Source organism: Patagioenas fasciata, chromosome 25, assembly GCF_037038585.1.
Source record: "Patagioenas fasciata isolate bPatFas1 chromosome 25, bPatFas1.hap1, whole genome shotgun sequence".
NCBI classification, from domain to species: domain Eukaryota; kingdom Metazoa; phylum Chordata; class Aves; order Columbiformes; family Columbidae; genus Patagioenas; species Patagioenas fasciata.
The window spans coordinates 1,884,945-1,908,340 of NC_092544.1; the positions used below are offsets into that span (position 1 = coordinate 1,884,945).

At 53.6% G+C, this 23,396-nt stretch overlaps 1 protein-coding gene across 2 annotated transcripts; it reads left to right on the forward strand.

Moving 5' to 3' along the window:
- Positions 1–173: 173 nt before the first annotated feature.
- On the forward strand, positions 174–21,766 carry FHL3 (four and a half LIM domains 3). Of its 2 annotated transcripts, none has more exons than XM_065857042.2 (6): positions 174–608; positions 17,431–17,612; positions 17,692–17,866; positions 18,435–18,604; positions 18,769–18,955; positions 20,119–21,766. In XM_065857042.2, the coding sequence occupies exons 2-6, from the start codon at positions 17,457–17,459 to the stop codon at positions 20,268–20,270; spliced, it is 840 nt and encodes a 279-aa protein (XP_065713114.1). In that variant the 5' UTR covers positions 174–608; positions 17,431–17,456; the 3' UTR covers positions 20,271–21,766. The 2 variants fall into 2 exon arrangements, with proteins under 2 accessions (XP_065713114.1, XP_065713113.1); XM_065857041.2 differs by having other exon boundaries at positions 175–608; positions 17,428–17,612.
- The last annotated feature ends 1,630 nt before the right edge of the window (positions 21,767–23,396 follow it).

The window sequence follows — 23,396 nt, forward strand, 5'->3', positions numbered from 1 at the left end:
GCGGGAGGGGCGGCGGGAGCGCCCGGGCCCTGGGGCGGCTGGAACTTTATCGCGGGAAGGACCCGCCGGGAGCTCCCGGGCTCTCGCTCGCCCCGTGCGGCCCGGGCGGGACCCGCAGCGCCGTGAGGAGCCGGCGCTGCCGGGAGGGGGAGCCGCGGGGCCGGTGGGGGCAGCTCCGCCAGCCAGAACCGGGACGTTCGGTGCGTTTTTCCGCTGCCCGGTAGCAGAGGAGCCCGCAGCCGCCCGGCGCTCCCGGAGCCGCCGCTCCCCGTCCTGCAGAGCAGCGGGACAGCGCGGGGCGGGCGCGGCCGGGGTGGCCGCTCGGGAGCCGGCGGGGAAGCGAAGGGTTTAGCGTGGGGCCACCGGGGTCTTCTCCGCCGCGCACAGGGAACGTCCGGCAGGGGCTCCGGGGCGGAAGGGACCGTTCCGCCCGCACCCCCCGGGCGGAACCCGGTCCCGCAGCGAGCGGGTGTGCGGGGCGGGCAGCGGGGGCCCAGCCCGCCGGCCCCGCCCTCTCCCGTGCCGGGCGGGGCCGGGCAGCAGCGCCGAGCCGAGCCGAGTCTGCCCAGCGCCGGCCGAGCGGCGAGCGTGCCCGGGACACCGACCAGGTGAGTCGGACAGGCCGGCCGGGCGGCGGCGGGAGCCGGCGGGGAGCGGGCGCTGCCGCCGCTTTGGCCCCCGGGCGGGTCGGGGCGGCGGCGGGGGCTGCCCCGGGGGAGCGGGGGGCTGGAGGGGACGGTTCCTCCGTCGCGGGTGCTCCCGGCGCTGCCCGGGGACGGGGCATCCCCGGGGGAGCCCGGCCGGGTTTGCTCTGTGGTTCCCCGGGTTGTGGCTCGCTCGGAGAGCCCCGCTTCGGTTTGTCCCGGGAAGCGCAGCTCGCACCGCTTTCCAAAAGAAAAGAGACAAGAAACCTTTCAGCCTCTTTCGCAGGCTGCAAAGTTGCAATGCTTAACCTGTGTTTTATTAAGAAAGCTCTGAAACTCTACTCAACTAATAAACTTGGAAGCAAACCGAAATGAAATGCTCAAACTTAGTATAGAGATTTCTTTAGCACATCCTAACCGGTTGCTATGCTTCCCGAGAATCCCAGGGTTGGTATGGGGAAAGGCTACACAGTCCTGGGGTTTTCGTGTGTGTCTTAAACTAAGGCTCAAAAATCACAGTTTGGATTGCATTGTTAACAAATAGCTCAGCAACTCTTCATTTTTTTTTCACTGGACACAGTTTTGTTTCAGACTGTTCCGTTTTCTGGCAGGTAATGCTTTGTGGTTTCCAGTTTTGTCACTGTTTTGTACTTGCAGTTACGTTAATCACTTTGATCTTTCATGAGAATTCATGGAAACGTTCAGTGTACTTCATGGTTTGCTTGGCTTAGTGAGAATTACACTTCTAGCTGCTATGGAGGTGTGATTGTCAAATGTTGCTTTACTGTGTGGTTTTGAGAAGCATTTTCTTGGCTATTTCCTTACGAGTCTGCTCTTTAAATATCTGTGTTTGGCTGGAGTAGCGTTTTTCTGGTGTTCACAAGGGTGCTGTAGCTGCCACATTTCCCTAATTCGCTTTGTCAAAGTGTGGTTTAATGTCCTGCGGGGGAGGCCACCAGCAGGAAGGCGCAAGTCTGACATTTCTCCTGTCTTATTTTTGTGCAATTTTCTTTCCTTTTGCCAGGATGGAGCCCGTATGGTTCTCTTGCTGGCCACTGCCTTAGAGACACAGAGTTGCGAGCGTTAGTTTAAGTCTTACCAAGCCAGGGCTGTAATTTTGTATACTTAAGACTGGTGGCATAGCATAGGAGACAAAAATACAGGCAGTATAGTTAGGTGTGGGCACTAATTACAGTGGATGCTTTACAGCAAATGTATGGGTTTGGAGGAGAGCTCTTTCAAGCTGTATCCAGGGAGTGGTGGGGACACACGGAAGGCAGGGTGGTGGTTGGAAATATCCAGAATTCCCTTGCAGGAAGCCCTGTGAACAATTCCATGGTCTCGGCTTCTCCAGCACCACCATCTCTCCGTGTTGGATGTTTTTGAGGGTAAATCCCTGCGTTTCCCCCGCCTGCAGAACAGCATCCGCGGAGCTGTGTGCCGAGGAGCAGGCCGGTTCCCCGCTCCCTGGGAGGACGGTGGGTCGCTGCCGTTCCCTCTGCGGCGTTCGCAGCCATCTGTAGCGCGTCTGCTGTCAGCTCCGCTTCCTGTTTACACGGCAGTTCGGTTTTGAGCGGGCTCTGGAACCACCGTGGTGTCCCAGGACGCAGCCGGGTGGCTCAGCCCTGAGATCATCGTGGGGAAGAAAGGCGGGAGTCGTTGTGGTTGCCCTGATCACACACGCTTTTCTTCTCCTGTAGAGTTCGATTCCGGAGCGCAAGCTGCTACACCTCATTCCTTAGGGGACTTGGACTATTTCTGCTGAAATAGGTGCAATTTTGATGGCCAAACTGGCAAAATTCAGAGAGAACTTAGTGTTATTTCTGGTGATGTCATGAAAACAAATGTAAATGTTTTATGCTGTTAAAGAAGAAAAGAATAGTGGTGAGTCTTTAGCTACAGCTGGCAAGACAAATGCTCCATTCTGTGGAGATGTAGTTGCTGAGAAAAGCCCTTAGTCTTTGTTTCTTCTCTTCCTTCCGTTTTGCTCTGATTTTGCCAGGTGTAAAACACAATTGTCAGCAGTTTACAGGGAGGGGGAGTGTCAGTCTTCCTGTTGAAGAAAATATCAAGGGTCTGATTGTGAAAGGAAAGGGGAAATTGAAGAATGCCACATGGCTTCCACCTTCCTGTACTTCATCCTAGCAGAGCTGCCTCTGCTGGGTGACTCACTTTGTGTCTGTTGATATCTGCTAAACGGAGAACAGCTTTAACAAATGATTCTGCCCTTAGTCAACAGGAGCCCACTGAGAGGATAATGTTACTCTGGGAGGAATCATAAAGACATGTCCATTAGGACTAAGTTAATAGTTAATCAAGAGTTATTTAGAAATGTGATAGCACAGAATCCAAACAGCAATGAAATTTATGTTCTTGTTCTTAGTGCAGTCTTACTTTGGCTTTACTTGGCCTGTGGTCATCTGATTGTTAACAGTAATTCATATCATTTTTAGTTGCCTCTGGATATATTACTGTAGATTGTCCTGCAGTGTTCTTTTATATAAAGCATTTTGAACTTCTCAAATACAAAAAAAGAGAAAAACTTAAATCAGCACCATGGATAAATATTAATTCTAGACCCTTCTGGTCGATGTCATCGCTGGACGAAAGCTTGTTGGTGTTTATGCCGAACCCGGCCAGTGCCGGTTCTGTTCAGTTTACCTTCCAGCACCAACCTGGCGGCTGATGCCAAGGGCACCATCCCCATGGCTCCCTGACTTAGCTGTGAGTGTCTGGGCTGGAAGGCAGAGGAATGTGCTGTATCCACCCTGGAGCTGCGAGCGGTTCCGTGTGCGTGGGGACGCGGTGCAGGTGACGGCACAGCTGGAGCTGCGTTCTCCGCACACGCGGGGAACGAGACCTCTGAATAGCTCAAGGAAACTCGGTGTTGTTGGAACGGCCGCAGATCTGCTTCCCTAGTGCTTCCTTCAGCACATGTTACACTTGACCCTGCCAGCACTAAACGCCAATAGGAGTCAAGTCATTGTCCCCAGTGGCAGATTAAGCCGTTTTGCCATTGTTGAGAGTCCAAGATTTTCCTCTCTCACCCTGGTTAAATGACTGCTTGGATGTGCAGCCAAAGCAAACACGAGCTAATAAAAAATGTAGAGATAACCGATACAGGCTAGCTGTTGTGGACTAAACAGGCGTGCGGTAGCACAAAGACATGTGCGTTTTGCTTGCATCTTCTCCGCTTTAGTTTTGAAGCTCAATTACCTGATAAAGAAGAGGTAGAGATCAAGTACAGGGGAACTGTATTTATGTGTGTCCTCTGAATAAGGAGAAGGTCTGTGATGCTGCCAAGGATCCGGTGCCTACCTTGCATGCTGTGGTGCCAAGCCCAGGCTGGCGCCTCCTCACCTGGGAGCTGGAAGCGCCGTGGCCGCCCATGCAGCGTCCAAATACTTCCCTGTATTCCCTCACAGGCCATTTCCTGGTTGGCAAGGATGTGTTCTCAATTGACTTGACTTTTTCATTTAGTCAGTACACAGCCTGTGAAGGCCGTTGCTGCAAGACAACATTGAAGTCAGTAGTCTGTGAGGGGTTGTAAGGAGGTATCTATGTGGTTATCAAGAGTACCTAAGCTTATGGTAAAGAATGAGATTGGGAGAGGATCAAAAATCTCTCTGTGCAGAAGCCACTGTGGGGTGATGGGATCTGGATTGTCCCCATGTTACGTTATAAAAGGTGCTGAAGTGAATAGCTGGAGAGGTCCTATAATTGTTGGGATATACAACTGCTGAAGTGCTTGTTGCCAACACACGTAACCGCTGTGTGTGTGAAGGTGGCTGCAGAAGGAGGTTCTGTGCTCTGCTCTGCTCTGCTCTCCCGAGGGCGGCCGTGCCTTCGGCTCTGCTGGGACTGTGCGGTTTTGCACCCCGTCCTGCAGCCTCTTCAGCGGTGGAACGGCAAGCGATGGTCGAAAGGTTATAGAGAACCTGAGGACTGAGGGTGCGATATGACATTACAGGATTAAAGGCTGCCGGGCAATAATTACCATGAACGATGCAGACAAGTCCAGATCTAGGAACAGTTTTTCCTCTTTCATCCCAAGCCAGTCGTGGCTCATGCTGACAGCACACCTGGAAATGAGGTAACCGAATACTCTGCCCACATTGCTCAGATTAGCTGGGCCTTGGGCACAGACGTAGCGTGTGTTTGCTCTGCTCCTGGGCAACCTTTGTTCTCCTGCAGCCAGGAAGCCTTGCTGATGAAATGAGACAAGACAAGGGCTTCTCTTCCTTCCTTGGGAAAGAAGCTCCCGAGCCACCTGTGGTCTGATTTTCCCGAGAAACACTCTTTCCAGCTGCGGAGATCTTTCTGCTATTGAAGTATGAAGCAGAAATGCTTCCAGTGCTGCCCGAACATGTTATTTAGGTCAATCGCAAGGAAGATGCCAACATGAATCAGAAAAGGAGCTGGAAGAGGAGGAAAGTCATTAGACGGCACCTTGATATCTCCTGCCAATGCAGGATTTTTCTCTGCCAGCACAGAAGCACAGTTAGAGATCGTGTTCATTGTCCTCTCTGTACACTCCTATAACTATGAGTAGCTGGACTGGAAATGAAAGAGAAAACTGCAAACAAAAGCCTTGCCCTTATCACTCTGCATCAGTGCACCTTCTTCCTGGTGTATTAATCTCTCTGAAACAGAGACACAGAGCAAGGTCTCTTCTTTATCCCTCCGGAAAACAAGATACATCAGAATAATTGCTCTGTGTCTCTTTGGGGCAAATGAGTCTCCAGAAGATGCTTTTGTGGAGGCACGGTCATTATGACACATTTTTGTGGCGAGTGGTGGCGTGCCCGGCGGGTGACGTGCCCAGTGGGTGACACCGGCCATGCCGCGGCAGCACCGGGAGCGAAGCAAAGCGGCCGGCCGGACCGCGCTGGGCTGGGTTTTGGGCTGAGGGGATGTCAGCGATGGTGGAAAACCTAAATATGTCCCACTGGGCAGGGCTTCCCCTTCCCAGAGGAAGCAGCTTGGATTCACCCGTTGCTCCATAGAGACCTGGAGGCTAAAACAAATTATTCTTACCCAGTAGAAAACATTGGGACCAAGCTTAACTGATGAAGCAATTTGCCAGCTTATAGCCTCAAGGACCCCGGTCCCTCAGGGCTTTCCAGCGTAAGGACTCGGGTTGCTTTCCCAGGAGGATCCTCTTGGATGTGCGCTGTTGGCAACGCTCTGGCTCATTACTGGCTGTTTCATTTTTCCAAGAGCCAGCTCTTGTTAGCTTCGTTCTCACAGTATTGTTTGCTTTCTAGAAGAAGCTTTTGCTGGCTCTCCCGAACTATCACATGGGAATTGCTTACTAGCTTAGATTTATTTTTTTTTGTTTTGACCCAAAGCTGCGCTTTGCTCCCCTCTGTAACGCTGCCAACATCATTTCCAGTCTCTTTTAAACATATGTTTTGCAATAATATCTGAACTCTTGGCTCCGAATAACTGCCTTACAGAGAGATTCATATCTCTTAACAAAGGAATTGAGAAGCAAATAGTGAGAACAAAAGCAACATCTTGAGAGCCTGTAAGACTATCCTGACCTCTCCCAAAGGTCTCAGCCTTGACTCCAGTGTTTCTCTAGCAGACGGGGTGGACTTCGTTTTGCAGTCCTCTCCCAGTCACTGCGTTTGCTGGAAATGTGCTGTGCATGTTGTTGCCATCTGGGCTTGACTGTGCTATTCTTACAATCTCCAGGGAGCCTTCTCTAGCGGAGCGCATCCCTGGTGGAAGTCCTCCTTGGCTGACCTTGCACTGGGGCTCGTCTTGGTAGCGTGGATTTTTGGGATCTGACAGCAGCATTCTTCCTAGGAAGAAAACTGGCTTGGGAGATGTTTTGTCCCGGCTGGGAAAGGTCTGTCACTCACCAGCTGCGTTCCCCAGGTATCCAGCGGGGTGTGTGGTAGCAAACTAAAGGGTGAGGAGGTCGATATTAACATCTTCAGAACTTCAGGAGAAAGTGCTACAGGAATGCAAAGGCCTTCGGAAAACCAACTGAAAAATTGCCTTTGCTTTAGATGGGAGAACCAGATGTGCAGGTGAGGAGGAAGCTGTGCGAGGCCGTTCAGTGAATCAGCAGCAGCGGTGGGAGTGCTCCCCCGATCTGCTGATACTGAAAAGCTCCTCCTCGGTTTGCATCAGTGTGCGCCGGGGAGGCTGCGTCTGCTCTGCAGCAATAGAGCCCGATGGTTGGAGAGCTGGTGTCTTTGCACCGTTCATCTCGCACCGTGCGCTCACGGGCTTGCGTTCACTTCTGAATCGCACTGCTCTGCTCTCGGGACACCTTCACGGTGGTCGCTGAACACCGAACCTGCAGCACCCATTTGTCTCCTGCTCCTCCTGTCCCGGGTGCTCTGCAGTGAAAAGTCTCTTTCCTCGGCCTCTCGTGCTCTCCATCTGCACTGGTTGGAGCTCATTGCGGCTGCTTCTCATCAAACCCCCAGGAGAGTTTGTGTGATGGTGCCCAAAAGGCTCCTTTCCCCGCCTGTCCCATCGCAGCTTTGTCCCTTTGTGTCCCCGCGCTGGGGCCGGGCAGCCCCCCTCCGGCGCTCGGCAATCTTAGTGCAGTTAGACCTGGCAGATGGAGCCCGTTACCTCACTCCACAAAAATGCTTTGTTACTGAGAAAATGGAAACTGTCTGAGGTTTGGGAGCTGAATGGAGTCATTGGTGTCTGTTTTAACCGCAGTTTGGTGGTGACTGCTGAAAGTTCCCCTCTCCGAGCATTCCGTTTTCCTACACCCGTAATCTTCGTGTCGTCGGAGAGCTGCGCTGATTTAACTCATTAGCTGAGCAAATGCCGAACGCTGCTGCGTGCTCTGCAGGAGCTGTGCTAAAATCTCAGCATCTTCCAGCAAAAGAGCAATGGCCAGCCAGCAAATAACCCTTTGCAAACCGCTGGCCAGGGCAGCGAACCCTGTGCATGTTAAGCCAAATCCAACTCTTTTTATGACCTCAGCTGTGCCTCTTGTTTACTTGATTTTTAAAAAGCTGTACTAAGATTATTCAGGAGCTTCTTGCATAGAAAAGGCATGCGTGGAGGCTTATGTTTTGTAGGGTTTTTTTAAACAGGTATATGAATCCTACTTCACTTTCATCAGTGACTTTTAAAAGTAGATTTCAGCACTGGGAATTTGGGAGCATAGGAGAAAGAATCAAAATAAGGATTGAATAGTTTGCAAGCTGGATTTCATATTGCTGTGAATAATGCCTTAGTACAGAAGAGCATTACCCTAAACACAAGGCTTGTTTTAGCCAACAGATATTTGTGTGCTTTTGTGCAACTGTGGCATCTGATGCCTCCTGCTGAGGAGGTTGCATAAGCATTATTCACCAGGCACCCTAATAGAGCTGAAAGCAGCAGTGTTAGCTTTTTGGACATAAAATGGAAGCTTTATTGATGTATTTTTAAACTAATGAATCTTAGCAGGCCAAATGAATGTCTTCCAGCTGCTACAGATGTTTTTTACATGACTAAGTATTTTGGTGCATAGAAAAATCTAGAATAGTGGAGCCACAAGCTATTAAATATTTAATTATTACCCTGGAATGTAAATACGGCTTTGATATTTTGGATTTGTCTACTCAAATTTCAAGCGTTTGCTTAGGAACTCATCAATTAATATGGTTCTGATCTTGTTATCTGGGAAGAAGAGTGACTACTCAGCACCTTCTCAGCGTTTCTTTACATATCGGAGTGGGTTTCAGTAACAGGAATTTGCTTAACTAGAGAAATAATCCCGGCTGTTCCAGGCGGATCCCAGGGTCTCAGTGTTTTAGCCGTAATGAACTATTTCCGTTCTAGATCCCTGCTCGCTGTGGGTTTACAGCGTAACCAGAAAAACCCTTTCCAGGCTGAGCTCTGCCTCCCGAGGTCTTTGGGAGGCTTTGCAATATGGAACACAAATTGCAAAAGCAATCAGCAGCTGATTTTTCAAGCTGCATCTTACAGTTCAGAGCCCATTCTGGACACGTTGTTCCTGTAAACTGGAAAGCAACCCTGTTTCTCGAATGGCGGGGATATGTGCTGCGTCTCAGGAGGAGAAAGATGGACAGGGACTTGGATCTTGGTTCCATTTTTAGTTCTCCCAAGCTCGCCTTGTGCCAGAACCCAGCGAGGTGCAAATCCCAGGAGGGAGATAAAATAACTCCATGCCCTGCAGGTATTATAAGCATAAATAATGTTTTTGCTGGTGACAGCTGTTAGGGAACTGAAGAAGCAACAATCCTATGAGAGGTACGGAATGCTCTTGCATTTATGATCTTGCACTGGATCATCATATATATTTCTGTTCTTTGCAGTGGGCAGTCAGGGAGATAAACTGCTTTCCAAGTAAATAAAGTGATCTTTGGATTGTGTCCTCGAAGGAGGATTGGTTATTCTCCTCTGCCTCTTTTCTCACCATATGGAAATCTTCAAGTGGAAAAGTCAGTGTTTGAATGTTAAGGTGTTTCAGTGGCTTTCTTTAACTCAGCAAACACTCCATTTCAATAAAACTGCTGCGGTGCCTACCTCAGAGGGTTCTGGAGTGCGGGGAGTAATAGTGGGACTTGCTGAAGGGTCATTAATAGGAAAACGTACACAGTGTGTTGCATGTAACTCAGCCAAGAGAAGTTTTACTTCTAGTATTTCTCAACCCCGTGTGAACATGATGTAACTCCCAGGAAGATTAAGTCTGGCCCATTGTGCTTGTGTAGAAGTCTGGATGTGTTGCTTTTGGAGAGCCCAAAGCGCTGGAGAACCAAAGGCGGCTCGGGCTGGGGAAGGTGTTGGACCAGACGCACAGAGCGTGTTGTGCTTTGTGAAACTGTGGCTCGACTGAGAGCGATGGAGTAAGTGCTGTCAGACCCTCGAGAGCTTTGAGTTCGAGCTTTAGGAGAAGACACGGAGCAGAACTTGGGTTAAAAGTGGAAGAGGCCAATCCAGAGACTTTGGGGAACTGAGCCCCAAGTGGATCATGCGCTTTGAATAGCACTGACCCGTTCCAGTGGAAATCAATGATTTCTGCCTCCTGCTTCGTTAGCACCTGACTTGGTAAGTCAGGCTAATAAGGGTATTAATTAGCTTTTCACTTTCTGTTAGGAGTTTTGCTTGCTCTCTTTTTTTCTGTTATGGTGGCATTGAGAAATCGACGGGTTTGCAAGCAAAATATATCTACGCAAACTCGGAATCGGAGTTCTTATGTGTCTCATGAAAACTTCGAGTAACTTGAATGTAAGTGTCCAATTTCCAGTCACAAGTAATGACATTTAAACCTCCGTAGGAAATGCAATCCCTGCGCTGATGTCACCCCCCGGGGTTATGATGCGACCGCTTTTGTTTCTGGGCAAGCACTTGAGCTTTTTGCTGGCGAAGTGGTGATTTAGTGGTGCGAGGCTCAGGCTGGTGGCACCTGCTCTCGCCGTCCGTCCGTCCCTGCGCTGCCGCCGCGGTGCCACCGGGCTTTGCGCCGCTCCGTCGCGTTCAGCCATGCAAGGTAATGGAGAACCACTCCGGCTTTTTGCTTCCAGGGGTTTGCCGATGTAGGACAAATAGCCTGTGAACAGCGTTTTTGTTCTGATCGCGTAGAACAGAGGGAGAGCGATCAGGGCGTTGATGGTGTCTTGTTGCAGCGAAGCCCGTGATCCTCCATGTGTAGCTGTGTGATATAAAGGCATTCGTAAATTTTACCAGCATTTGTGCCTCTTAATAAAGCCGTTTGCACTTAGTCTTTTGGATGTGTCACCAGTGTTCCCTTCCATAGGTGCCACCAAAGACTCTCCATCTCCAGGAATGGAGTGGCAGAAATGGGAAAGCGCGTTGCATATCCCAATCTTCTTTTTAGTCCTTGCGAGGCGTTATTTCTTAGAGGTTTTATGTAAAATATGTGACAGTTATAACGGGTGGCTTATATTATTTAAAATGTGTAGTATTTAAGAGCAATTTTTAAAGGTGCTGGTGAGAAGTGCTTTAACGAGGAGATGGATTTGAAGGTTAATCGGCCCTGTATAGTAAAAGTAAACCACACCTGATGACCAGATCAGGTAGTAGAGGAATCTTCAGCCGCAGAAGGAGGAAACGTGTGTCAGTTGGACGTTGGCAGGGCTGAAAGGAGCGGTGATCTTCTCAAGGATCCCATTTGTCCCGTTGTGTGCTCTCTCGTGCTCCCGAGGCTGCAGCTGGTGCACACAGCATCTCCCCGGCAACGAATGAGCTTCGTTTTGTTTCAGACCGCAGGCAAGCGCTTCTGGGGATGGTAACCCGAGACAATTTGTCTTTGCCAGAATTCAGTCCTTCCCCAGATTTAGAAGCTGCTCACATGCTGCGGGCTCCAGCGCTGGAATTGCCTTTGCTTGCAAGGACACCAGCAGCTGTAAAAAGCACTTTAGACAGAGACCGTCCTGACATCTCACACAAATAACACAGGTGGAGAGGCCCCTGGTCAGTGGTCGGGATGGTGGGAGAGAGGCTGCTGGGCACCCGAGTGTCACCGCAGTGTGTCCCTGTCACCTTCCTGCCTTTCTCTTCTCTCCGCTGGTTTTGCGTGCAGGTCAAGAGCCCCGAAAGGCACAAAACTACCAGGGTTCCAATGCGGGTTACCTTTCGCAGTCAGTATATCCGCCAGTATGCAAGAAACGAGCTACAAACGCTTATGTTTGGGAGACAAAGAATCAGCTTGGGAAAAGGAAATATTTTGACCAAATTTGGTGAAAAAATTCACTTTGCCCTTTAAGTGATAGGCGTGCATTAAATAAAACATGGCTGGTTTAAATGTCTTCTCTTGCTACTGGCTACTGTAAGTTGTTTTGTTTATTAAAGAAAAAACAACCTGAAGTTGAGCAGAGCCTGAATCAGCATAGAGCGGCCAGGCTTTATGGAGACAGTTTGGAGGGGTTGAGCTCAGGCCAGGCGGGTTTGCTGTCCGTGTGCTCTCGGGTGCTTGGAAACAAGCCCCAAGCAGCCCCTCCATTCCCTTTATGTGCAAAATACAGGGATAATCTCATCAGTACCTTTTAGTCAGGGACTACAAAAAGCTTTATAATCACTAACTTAAATCATGTATCACCTCAGCAGTAAGAACGGCTTCATCCTCAATTAAAGAACAGCTGCCTCTAAGGGACAGAAGAGTGAAAACTACAGCACAAGGCTAGGATTGTAAGAGAACTCTTGGGAAATAGAGCGGAATTCCTTTATTTTGTAGCGATATCTGTGCTGAGATGCACAGACTCCAAGAAGTAGCAACTAGAGCAGTCAGATTATTTTTTCTGCGTATCGGGCGCGATGTCTGTTTGAATTGCGAGATTCTTGTGCGCCGAGCAGATCTGAGATGAAGGTGACTTGGCCTCAGCGTGCAGTTAGTCATTTCCTGTCGTGCTTTCACATTTGAGTTCTAGTGTACTGGATGTGACCTTTATTTCATGGGGCAAAGAGATTTTGAAACGTTATTGCCGGAGCCCTGGATTTGTGCGGTTGGATAAGCAGTCAGGCATTTGAATGGCCATGGGCCAGCTTTGGTGGGTTCCACGGGCATCAATCAGTGCAGTCCAAAATCATTGTTAGATTATAATCCTCACAACACGCTTATTCTTTGGGATTCCCCTTTTCTTTCTGCATTACAGAGATCTCACAGGGCTTCTGCTTTGGGAAGGTTTAGGACATCCCAGGGTCTGTGCAGCAGAGTCCTCTCGTGAGTTTGGGGCATGGATGCCCTCTCCTATTTTATCTTTGTGGGCATATACTTGTTTCTGGCAAGCACTGACTTCATGCAGGGGGCCTTGCTCCTCGTGCAAGGTGATAATTTCAGTGCACAAGAAAACATGCTACAACAAGCAGGTTAACATGAAGCACCACGTATACCAACGTTAGTTTCATGTACATTTATATACACTCTCTTGGTGGCTTTCTTGATGAAACCTCATCCAGTTACGATCCCTTCCCACCACCTTTTCTTGTCCATCACTGCATGACACGGGCAAAGATGGTTCGCAGATAAATTATAGCACTTCTAAGTGCTATATAAGTGCTTCTAAGGGCATTTCACTGTCCAGTTTGGCTTCTGCCTCGACCTGGTGTGAAACTTGGGCTCTACCCATTCATTTGTTTTGTATGGTTGATGACTATCAGTGGTTGGTTTGTGTTCTTGCAGTGCTGTTTGTTACCAGTAGGGTGATGGTTAATGGACAGTCTGCTCAAAAGGTCTAAACGGCCTGTTCAGCTCTGCATGGGCAACACGTTCCTCATTCTTGCCCAGTTTTCTAGTTGAAAGAGGAAAAGTGGGGGAATTTGTGGCTTTGGCACATGGTGTGATTTGTCGAGCACCCACTGGTGGTGTTTTTCCTGGGGCTGTTGAGGCTGAGCCGCCCCGAGCAGATGGGAACTGTGTGTGTGTTCTGCGGGGATGCAGTGCGGGTGGTGCAGTGCAGCACTGGCAGCCACCGCAGTGGCACTGGAGGTGCTGGGCTGTGCTGGTGCGGTGCCCCAGGGCTGTCACGAACGAGGACAGCCTGAGGATTGTGTGTGCTCGCTCTCAGTACGTGTTCCACTGGTTTTGACGCCCGCATTAGCATATCTGAACAGGACCATATCCTTCTCTCTTAAATGGGATGACTAATGTGCTTGAGAGGAGGAGGGAGCCAGAGTCCAGAAAGCAGTGGCACACTTGTTCCTTCCTCATTTTTGCGAACTGATATGAGCAGCCGTTTCGCTGGACCATGACTGTTGCTCCTCAGTCACACTGTGACCAGTCACACTCCCTGAAACTTGGCTCCAGCGTCTTTCTGCGTATTACGGCCATCCTGGCCAGGTGAGGTCCGTGGCTGTGCCAGTGGTCCCTGTGAGGACTCTGCCCCTGAGCATCCCTTGGTACTGGAGATTTCGGAGCTGTCTGCGGAGGTTCGGGCTGGGCGGCAGCTCAGGGGCCAGATCCGAGGGCGGGAAGTGACTCAGAGGCGCTGGAGCCAGCGGGCGAGGGCTTGATGCAACACGGCTCCCACGGTGCTGCGGTGCCCTGCCGAAACACTCGCACCTTTCTGGCAAAGTGCCTCACCCGAGAGCAGGATCTGCTTTACCAGCAGATGGGGGATGTTGTTCCCACTGTGCCAGCTCTACAGGTGCGCTCATGAGTTTGGGAGCGGAGCAAGAGGTGCAGGTAGAGGCAGTGGTGTGAGGATGTGCAGAGGAACCCCCGGGAGCCCCTGGGCTGGCCCCGCTGTGCTGTGCAGTTGCCATGAGCAGATCCACAGCACTGGTGTCAGGAAACGTGGACTGGAAACGTGGACTGAAAACGTTCCCAGCCTAACGGAGGGGCTGGAGCTGCTCCTCGGAGCAGGCAGCTGGTTTCCCTTTTAGGGTCGGCAGCAAGCAGAAACAATTTCACGCAGATTCCAGGACCCATAATGGTTCTGGAAAGCCAACGGGAACAAAAAGCGTTCTTCTCCTCTTCTGACCTTGGAGCGCATTGAGGACTGTCTTCCAAAGCCTTGTCCCTGGACGGTTTCATCCTTACATGGGGAGCACTCGCCTGTCCCGGCGGGTTGTGCTTTGCCTGCGTTTAGGTGTGACCGGCAGCCGCACGAGCTGCGCGCAGAGCAGCCCAGGGAGACGGGAATAGGCAGGAACCTGACAGGCAGTGAAAGGCAGGTCTGGTCCTGAGTCCTGGAAGGATTAAGTGTTTCCCTTGGGTTGCTCTGGGATCACTTCATGGAGCAGCTGGTTGTGACCTGACAACGAACAACAAACTGGTGTGAAGTTACACAGGGTTATGGGTTCATCGTATACATGAGACCTCTCGCTGAAGGAGTTTGTTGTGGCAGGAATCATCTCAAAAGGCTGGTTAAACCCTTGAGTGATCGCGTGGAGCAGAAAGCCTGGCCCTGGACAGTCTGTACGGCCTCCTTTGCATAATAGACACTAAAATTAATGTAATAGTCTCTGGGGCTGTTGCTAAGCCATCTGCTCTCTTGTTGCGGACAATGACACCGGGGTGGTGTTAGGTGTATGTTATTCTCTAATTAGAAAGTGGACTCTGCTGTGCGTCCTTGACAAATCGCTGACCTTTCTCATACGTGAAGCTATTCTCAGCTCCGTTCCAGACTGATCAGATTTGCATCCTGGAGCACTTTAAATGTTGTTTGCGAGAGGAGCTCTTGTTCCCAAAACTGTTTGTTCATGGGCACAGGAGAGGACCCGAACTTCCTTTCCTCCATGAGCATGACTATATCTGTCAAAGGGAAAGGGTAAGCAGCTGGTAGACATATATCTGGTGTTTATTTTTGTCCTCAGACAGCCAGCAAACAGCTGAGAGAATACCCCGCATCCAGCTCCACCGTCCCCACGTACAAGGCACCTGCTCCAGTAGACCTTGTCCCACAGGGACCGCAGCCATCTGGTAATGGGCAAGCGAGCACTTGGCAACTGCAGTCCCGTCGCTTTAGGGCAACACCTTGGTTGGTGCTTGAAGGCGTTCCTTGCATCAGCCTCGCGCACAGCGAGCGTGTACAGGGTGGTGCAGAGCGTGAGCGCGTGCTAATTAGCACGCACAGTGACTGCCTACGTTGTGCCTTCTGAATCTGAGCCTCAATTAACGACTTCTTTTAATCCATGTTAAAACTCCACCTCTTTTCTTCATGAATGGAGACAATTTCCAGGTTCCTCATCACAACTGCAGTAAGAATTGTGGGGTTTTCTACTATTTCTTTTACTCTCTTTCTTTTGTCCCACCTTCGTCTTCTCTGTGAACTTGGTCTCCGGCAGTGCAATGTTCTCAGGGGTGAAGATGCAGAGTTTGCTTTGGCATCGCATAGGGCTGTGACACCCCTGCCCAGCACTGCATGCAGGAGCAGAACAAAGAGAGCAAACGGCTTATCTAATACAAATAACCCTGAGCAAACTTCCTGGGCCCGTTCATTTTTTTTCTGTGGAAAAGGCAGCGCGGAGTCTGATCCCCTGCGCTCCCACAGCAGCCTCAGCCACGTGGTGCTCCGGGTCTTGCTCTGCTGACCGCTCCGGCATCTGTCACCCCAACATCTGCCACCTGCGCCCCCCCAGCCCGCACAGACCCCGCAGCCTGGAGAGCCGGAGCCTGGCGCGCAGTGTGCAGCCCGCATAGGTAGACTTTGGGGAGAAGCCACTCAAAGCGGCGCCAAGCGTGGCACACTGCTTTAGGGTCTTCCTTGGTGCTGGCCAAGGGGTTCTGGGGGACTCAGCAGTGCCAGCTGCCCTTGTGGTGGAGGAGAGCAGGACCAGCACTGCCAGGAGCATCTTCCTTGTTTTGAGCATGGGGACCGGGGCTCGCAGAGGGACAGTGAGTGCTTGGAGGCTGAGTCTGTGTCACTGGTAAAACCCAGGGCTTCTCCATCAAGCTGCTTTTCCCTCCCTCACATTCACGTCCTCTGACCCCATGTTATAGGACCACAGAGATAAAGCACAGCCCATTGAGCAAACATGGCAGCTCCCCGCTCTGGCGGTACCACGGCTCCCAGGGTAGGAGTGCTCGTCAGTGGCCCTTTTATTACAGACACACCTTGGAAAGTTCCCTTCAACAGGGCTGGGAGGAGGAGGGCTATTAATTAGATTTTCATTCTTTGCCAGAGAGAAAGGTCCCGGGTGGCTGCAGGGAGCACAGGCAAGTGGGGCGGCCGAGGAGGAGGCGGGTGAGCAGCAGCCAGGACGCCCATGGGTGCCGGGGCTGCAGGAGCTGCTGCTGGGGGGCAAGCACCCCTGGGGTGCCCCGGAGGGACGGGGCAGAGCTGGGCAGCAGGTCCAGGTCGACTCCTGGCACCCCCTGGCTTTTTGGGGCAAACCGTGCGGGAGGCCGTGGGGTGGTCAGCGGGGCAGGCGACAGCCGGGTACCGAGAGCATCTGAAAAGGGACTTTGTTCCCCTGCTGCTGGTCACGTAGGCATCTGGGAACACTAGATTTATTCACCGGCAGTGCTATCGGCACATACCAGGCCTGACAACAGCTGGGAGCTGTGTGGCTTGACCAAGAATAGCCCTGGGGAGCTTGGTGCTGTGAGTCAGAGCTGTCTGGATCAGCTCCTGCCCTGGGGCTGCCTGGCCGGGGAGCCCCGAGAAGGGAGGCAGGGGCTGGGGTGAGCTCCTGGCCCCATTAAGTTCTAAACTGTAGACCGAGCCATAATAGCTCTTTCTGAAGTGGGTGGGTTCATGAAGAAAACTGCAGCACGCGGTGCTCTGCAGCTGACTGCTCAGATGTAATTCCATGGGCTTGTCTACACTTGATAGCGACCTGTATTAAAGAAGGGTGTGATTTTGCAAGTGGAAAACTCCATATTTAGGAATAACCAGGTTAAACCAAACAGAAGGAACAACATGTACAAAAAGGTTCGCTGGGATGTGGCTTCATAGCCGGGCACAGCGCAGGGTGCCTGGTTTCTGCTCCCCTGTGGAGCAGCTGCTTGGAAGTTCTGGAGAAGTTCCAGAATCCACAGCGATGACAGCCCCAGCAGGCAGAGCATCAGCTCACGGCCATCGGGAGGAATCTTGCCGCTGGTCCAGGCCGTGCTGGTGGCTGAGCGGGGGTCTCTGGTGTGCCTAAGTGCTCCGGCTGTTGAACTTGAGTATAAAGCCAACGCAAGATTCCTCCCAGGCCCTGAACGTGCGCAGGGTTTTTTGGCAGCGCGTGCAGTCACGGAGCAGGTGCAGCAGCTCAGGTCTGTCCTGTCCCGACAGCGGCTCTTTGTTGGCTCAGCGCAGGGACTCTCAGTCCTTGTCCTCTGGAGGTGGCAGGGATGTGGTGGGCAGCATAACTTGACACTGACCCAGCGTCTCCACGGGTCTCGCAGCAGGTGAAGGAGGCCCTCAGGCTGGCACCATGACAGAGTGCTTCGACTGCGACAACTGCAAGGAGTCCTTGTACGGGCGCAAGTACATCCAGATGGACAACGGCCCGTACTGCATCCCCTGCTACGACGCGCACTTCGCCAACACCTGTGATGAGTGCAAAGAGCTGATCGGCCACGACTGCAGGGTGAGGACGGGGCCGCACCGCTGGGCAGGGCGGCTCCCTGCACCGATCGGTCCCCCCCTCACCTCGCTGTCCTCCCCAGGAGCTGTACTATGAGGATCGCCATTACCATGAGCACTGCTTCCGTTGCTTCCGCTGCGATCGCTCGCTGGCCGATGAGCCGTTCACCTGCCAAGGCGAGGAGCTGCTGTGCAATGACTGCTACTGCAGCGAGTTCTCCTCCAAGTGCATCGCCTGCGAGAAGACCGTCATGCCAGGTAGGAGCGGGCGGACTCGAGCGCTGCAGTTTGTTCCTGGTCCCAGGGCTGCAGGGTCCATCACCAGGGCAGCAAGGACGAGAGCTGAATTTCTGCTCTCCTGCCACGCTGTCACTGCACCGGGTGGGCCAGGCGCTTGGCTTGTCTGGCAGGACAGCAGGGTCCCGAGCTGCGATCACCACAGAAGTCCGTTCCCCTTTGTCATGGGGAAGCAGGCTGGGGAGGAGATCACAAAGGGTTTCCTGGGCATTTTCTGGTGTGTGCTGATGAGAAGGAATGACTGATGGGGTGTGTGTGTCTCTGCAGATGGCCTGAGGCAAAGGAGTGTCTTTGCTTGGCCATTCTGACTCCATCTTCTGATATGGGTTAGGACAGGCGGGTGCTGGGGGGACGTTCCTGCAGCCTCCCCTTGCGATGGGGGGGTGGGCCTGGGGCTCCCCACTCCAGCTGCTTGTGGGAGGGCAGGCACAGAGCGGGTGTGCAGCACCGCAGCTTCTCCTGCGCAGCCGCCCATGTCCCCTGCGTGTGCTGCTCCCTCCTGTCACAACACGTGCGGCTCTCTCTGCAGGATCCCGTAAGCTGGAGTACAACGGACAGACCTGGCATGAGCATTGCTTCATCTGCAGCAGCTGCCAGCAGCCCATCGGGTCACGGTCCTTCATCCCAGACCAGAAGGATTATTACTGTGTCCCCTGTTACGAGAGCAAGTTTGCTCCTCGCTGCACTCGTTGCAAAAAGGTACGTCTGGCTGGACAGCCCAAAGCCCTGAGTTCTCTGGTCCAGGGATGTGCTCCCCACTCCTCTCGGAGCCGCAGCAGAGGAGGGTTCGGCACCAGCACCCCTCTGCTGCTGGTCTGCGCTGCAGCCCATGTCCCCGTGCGTCACCAGCTCTCTTCCCGCAGACCCTGACCAAGGGAGGAGTGACTTACCGGGATGAGCCGTGGCACAAGGAGTGCTTCGTCTGCACGGGCTGCAAGACCCCGCTGGCTGGGCAGCAGTTCACCTCCCAGGATGACAACCCGTACTGCATCAAGTGCTTCGGGAACCTCTATGCCAAGAAGTGCAGCGCCTGCACCAAGCCTATCACAGGTGAGCACGACAACCCTGGTCACGGGGTGCTCTGCAGAGCAGGACATGACCTGCTCCGTTTCCAGACATGGTGACTTCTCTGGGTGGAGCTGCCCCCTCGATTGCATGTGTGTCTCAGGCCCATATGGTGCTCGTACATGTCCTTGTTCAGGTGTCTCCAGGCATTGATGCCCCGCAGGGACACAGGCAGGGGAGTGCAAGGTGCCCTCAGGCGTGTCCCCCACAGACACGACTGCAGCCACTTTGCAAGGAATCCAAAGAGAGAGTATCTCTGTTACAGTGGCCCGAGGGTGACCTGTGCCCCTTGCGAGGAATTCCCTCTGCCCAGGGGTAAAGGCTCCCAAAATGACCCCGCACAGTGTGATCTCTTGTCTCCAGCTTGCCTTGTTTGAGACTGGTTGCCACGTCCTGTGGAAACACTGCTCATGGACAGGGAAAGCCAGAGACTCCCAGCCCCAGCTGGAGCAGCAGCTGTTGCAGGGAGGTCTGGAGCTGTTGTTCCTGCCTAAGCCGGGGGAGCAGGGGCTCCCCTTCTGCAGAAACCCTTGAGAGGGTCTGGCTGCCTTCCTGTCCTCCCCCACTTGGCCTTTCCCTTTGCAGCTCTTGTCTCCTGCTGCTGGGAAGGCCGGCAAAGCCGTGAGTCAGCGGGTGACTCAGAGGGTGACTCTGGCTGAGGACAGGGCACCCCGCTTCCCATCTGCTCCTTATCGGTTCGTCGCAGTTGTGGGGAGAAGGGGGTCACAGCCCACGAGCGCAGCGGCTGCCGGCAGAGGAAGGAAGCTGCCCACAGCGCCACGCAGGAGCCCGGGCCTGGGCTCTTCCCAGGGTTTCACCAGCACCATCCTTGCAAGGAGCTGCCAGGGGCTCCCGACAGCCCCCTCGTTTGCTGCGATGGTGCAGCTCTGTTCCTGCTCCTCTCTGGGGAGAAAATGGTGATTCTGAGAATCTCAACCCTACACGATCTGGTGTGAAATCATTTTGGTCCTCTTCCCCCGTGAAGAGTGGAGATTCGTATTTCAGACGTGTTTGGTCCTGGGGTGTTCGGGTGCCACAGTGCAGCCAAAGACCTGACTGGGAGACAAACAGCCCAAGACCCGATCTGTGTGGGACGCTGGTCCTGGTTTCCCCAGGAGCTCTAACGCTGCACTCTGTCCCTCCCCTAGGCTTTGGTGGTGGTAAATACGTCTCCTTTGAGGACCGTCACTGGCACCATAATTGTTTTAACTGCGCCCGCTGCAACACCTCGCTGGTCGGGAAAGGCTTCATCCCTGACAACGATGAGATCCTGTGCCGCGACTGCAGCAGCGACCTATGAGCCTCCGAGGACACCGTGGGGCAGGGCCTTTCTCTATTCTTCAGGGTCTTTGTGCCAGACACCCCCACAACGTTCCAGGGGCTGGGCACAAGGCACAGGAGATGGGGGCTGACCCCAAACCGCGGTGTGTGCAGGGGATTCCTGTGCCCCTCCCTGAAGGCTAGAGTACGCTGTGCTATGGCTCTTTGCAGAGTCAAAGCTAAATAAAGTTGATAAAGGAGCTTCAAGATCCCCCCCCATTATTTACTCTTTCTTTTTGCTTCCTGTCTGGCCAGGCATGAGCTGAGCAAAGGGCAGCAGCAGCTTCAGCGTTGGGTGCTGGGTCTGCACGCCGGCAGCGTGTGTTTGCTCGCCTGGCGCAGCGCTGTCTTTTCTCCTTCCCCGTGTGCTTCCCTCACTCGGTGTGATGCCCGGCAGCAGCTCCTGGTCCCCGTGGCGCGGCCGTGCTGCCTGCGTGGCGGGCGGTTTGCAGCACAGCCTGTCTGTGCGTGCGGCTGGCGGGCGTGCAGGGCCCTCCGTGCCCCGTTTGGAGCCACCAGGCTGGAGCGTGGCCAGGAGAGCGTGTGTCCTGCCAGATGGGATCCACCTGCATTTCTGTAGCCACCTCACCGTTTGCGGGCCAGACCCTTTGCCCTGCATGTCTCTGTGGAGGAGCTCTCACTCGGATGTGGATGAGGAGCTCAAATCGCTTGCAGGTACCCCCTGCCCACCCCGTTCCTGTCCATCTGCACTGTGATCTCTTGCAGCTGCCCCTGCGTTGTCTGGGCTGGAGCTGGTGGGTCCTGGCTATTGGTTTCCACCCCCAGATGCACTGGGATGCTGGTGGGGAGGCTCTGCAGGAGCACAGGGGCTCCCCCGGCCACACTCGTCCCTCGCTGTGCCCCAAATTAAAGCAAAGGTGACACCTGGGCTGCCATGTGGAGGGACTTTGCAGCTCCCCGGTCCCTGCATTGACCCTGACTGTGTAAAGTTGGACACCTTGAGCCTTCCCAAAGTCACCCCAGGGCTGGAGCCGTCCCTGCCCTCCGGCCGAGCTGGCTCTGGTCCCCAAGGCCCCTCTGCAGTGCGACGCTCACGCTGCTTTGTCTCTACAGCCCTTTTGCTTCTGTCTTGCTGGGGCACTTGTGCTGACCCTGCTTTCCTGCTTACACAGCCACGTGCTTTTCCCAAAGCATCTCCTTGTGGGTTGTTTTTTTTCTTTTGTACTCTTTTTCTGTCATGAATATCTGTTGTTCTGTAACCAACCGCAGGATGAAGGGGCTAGCCCTCCCCTCCCAGGCCTCACTTAGGAACAGAAAATGTTATGCATGTTGAAGTGTTGTTAACTCTGTATGCGGATCCTTGTTAAACCCTCGTTTGAAAGCTTTGATGCAGGTAAATCAGAGTTTGTGCGTTTGCTATTCTGAGGAGCTTGGAGCAGTCTCTAGAAGGAAGTGTCCCGAACCTCAGCCTCCTGTGTATTTCCTACGGCTTTATATAATAAACCGTTTTAGTGACGCTTGCTCTCTTGTGTTTCTTGAGCAGCAGGCGCAGGGCAGAGCGCTCTGCGGCTCTGTGCTCGGTCTCGTCCTCGCCCTGACCCTGCGCTGGGGCTGGCAGATCCCCACAGGGCTCCTGCTCCCCTCCCCAAACCACAGTCAGTCCCGTGGGTGACGGCAGAGGAGCAGCAGCGGGTTCCCGGTGCCTGTCTGTCCGTGCTGGCTGTCTGTCCAGGCAGGCTGTTCCGCAGGACAGGCCCCAGCAGGACTCAGCGGGTGCCGGTGCCCCCGGGCGGGCTGTTGGGCTGGGCTCAGCAGAGCCAGGACTCTGCACGGCCGCGGGAACCCGCATGGCTGCGATACCGAATCATATCTCGCTGTGTAGATTATCTTCCTTCCCGTTGCGACACGTACCCCCACCTGCATACACGGGCTCTTGGGGGGAAGTTTGGTGGGGAAGTCGCTGTTGTCTCCATTCGAGTTGGGGGGACAGTGATCTCCTCCTGGCAGCCTTCCCCACAACCGTGTGTGCTCATTACTCACTTTTATCAACCAGGGAGCCATTTATTTCCCCAACATCTGAAACTACTTTCCACAGATTCCTTTACATTTACAAACAGCTGCCCCAACTTCCTCTGGGCTCACCAGCCCCTGCTCCGTTCCCCTGCGCAGGGCTGGGCTCCATGGCTGCTGCTCCGGCAGGATGGGCACAGCCCCCCGGGGACCTCGGTGCTGCCTCCGTCTGTGTGCATTCTTGGCTCCTCCAAAAGCTCCTGCTCTGGCAGCTAACGGGGTTTTAAAAGTGAGATTTTTGCTGCTGTTGTGCCCTGCGCCAGGCTCTGGTTTTGCTGCGGCTCGGCCCTGAGGGTGAGCGAGCAGCTCCAGCCCGCGAGGTTTCCCGCTGAGCCCGTCCTCCGCAGCAGCACCACAAACCCTTGTTTCTGCAGCGCTGTTTCCAGGGATTAACCACAGAAGGTTTCTGTACAAAGGGCCCCCGGGCTCCTCTTTCAGTCAGCCTCAAGAGCCTCACGTTTTTAGCCAAAAAAGGAAATGACCCAGCTGCACGTAGCATTGGAACATCTGGATTTTATCCCTGTCATGAATGGGTCATGGCTACGCACGGCCCAGAGCCTGATTTACAGGAGGGGGAGGGTGATGTCATGCACAAACATCCCCCGGGACTCCCAGAGCGCGGGTCTAAAACAGTCATGAAAATATTATTAAGCACAGGCGAACGGTGCAGGGGGAGGGCAGGGCTGGGGCTGTGCAGGGAAACTCACGGGGGATGTAGAAAGAGCCCCAGCATTAACCAAACGTGCCCGAACTGCACTGCTGGCCACTGGCTCAGCCTGGCGGGAGCTCAGCACGGGACCAGGACGGGCTTTACGGAACTGGGGATGAGTTTTATGGGGCCAGGATGGGGTTTATGGAACTGGGGACAGTCTTTACAGCCCTGAAAGGCAGACCCGTGTCTGAGCTGCTCCTTGTCCCAGCCCTGTGAGGTCCCAAAAGGGCTGATTGCTCCAGGCCAGGGCACGTGCCAGCGGGAGAGCAGGGCCCTGCCGTGGGCTGGTGCAGCCGTGGGGCTCGGGCAGGGATGGGGATGGTAGGAGAACGGGACGTGCTGCTCCTCGGTGCCTGGGAGCAG

Coding starts and splice junctions, on each gene's coding strand:
- FHL3 (XM_065857042.2), top strand. CDS start 17,457: ATGACAGAGTGCTTCGACTGCGACAACTGCAAGGAGTCCTTGTACGGG. Junction 17,867..18,434: donor CGAGAAGACCGTCATGCCAG/GTAGGAGCGGGC, acceptor CTCTCTCTGCAG/GATCCCGTAAGCTGGAGTAC. Junction 18,605..18,768: donor GCTGCACTCGTTGCAAAAAG/GTACGTCTGGCT, acceptor CTCTTCCCGCAG/ACCCTGACCAAGGGAGGAGT.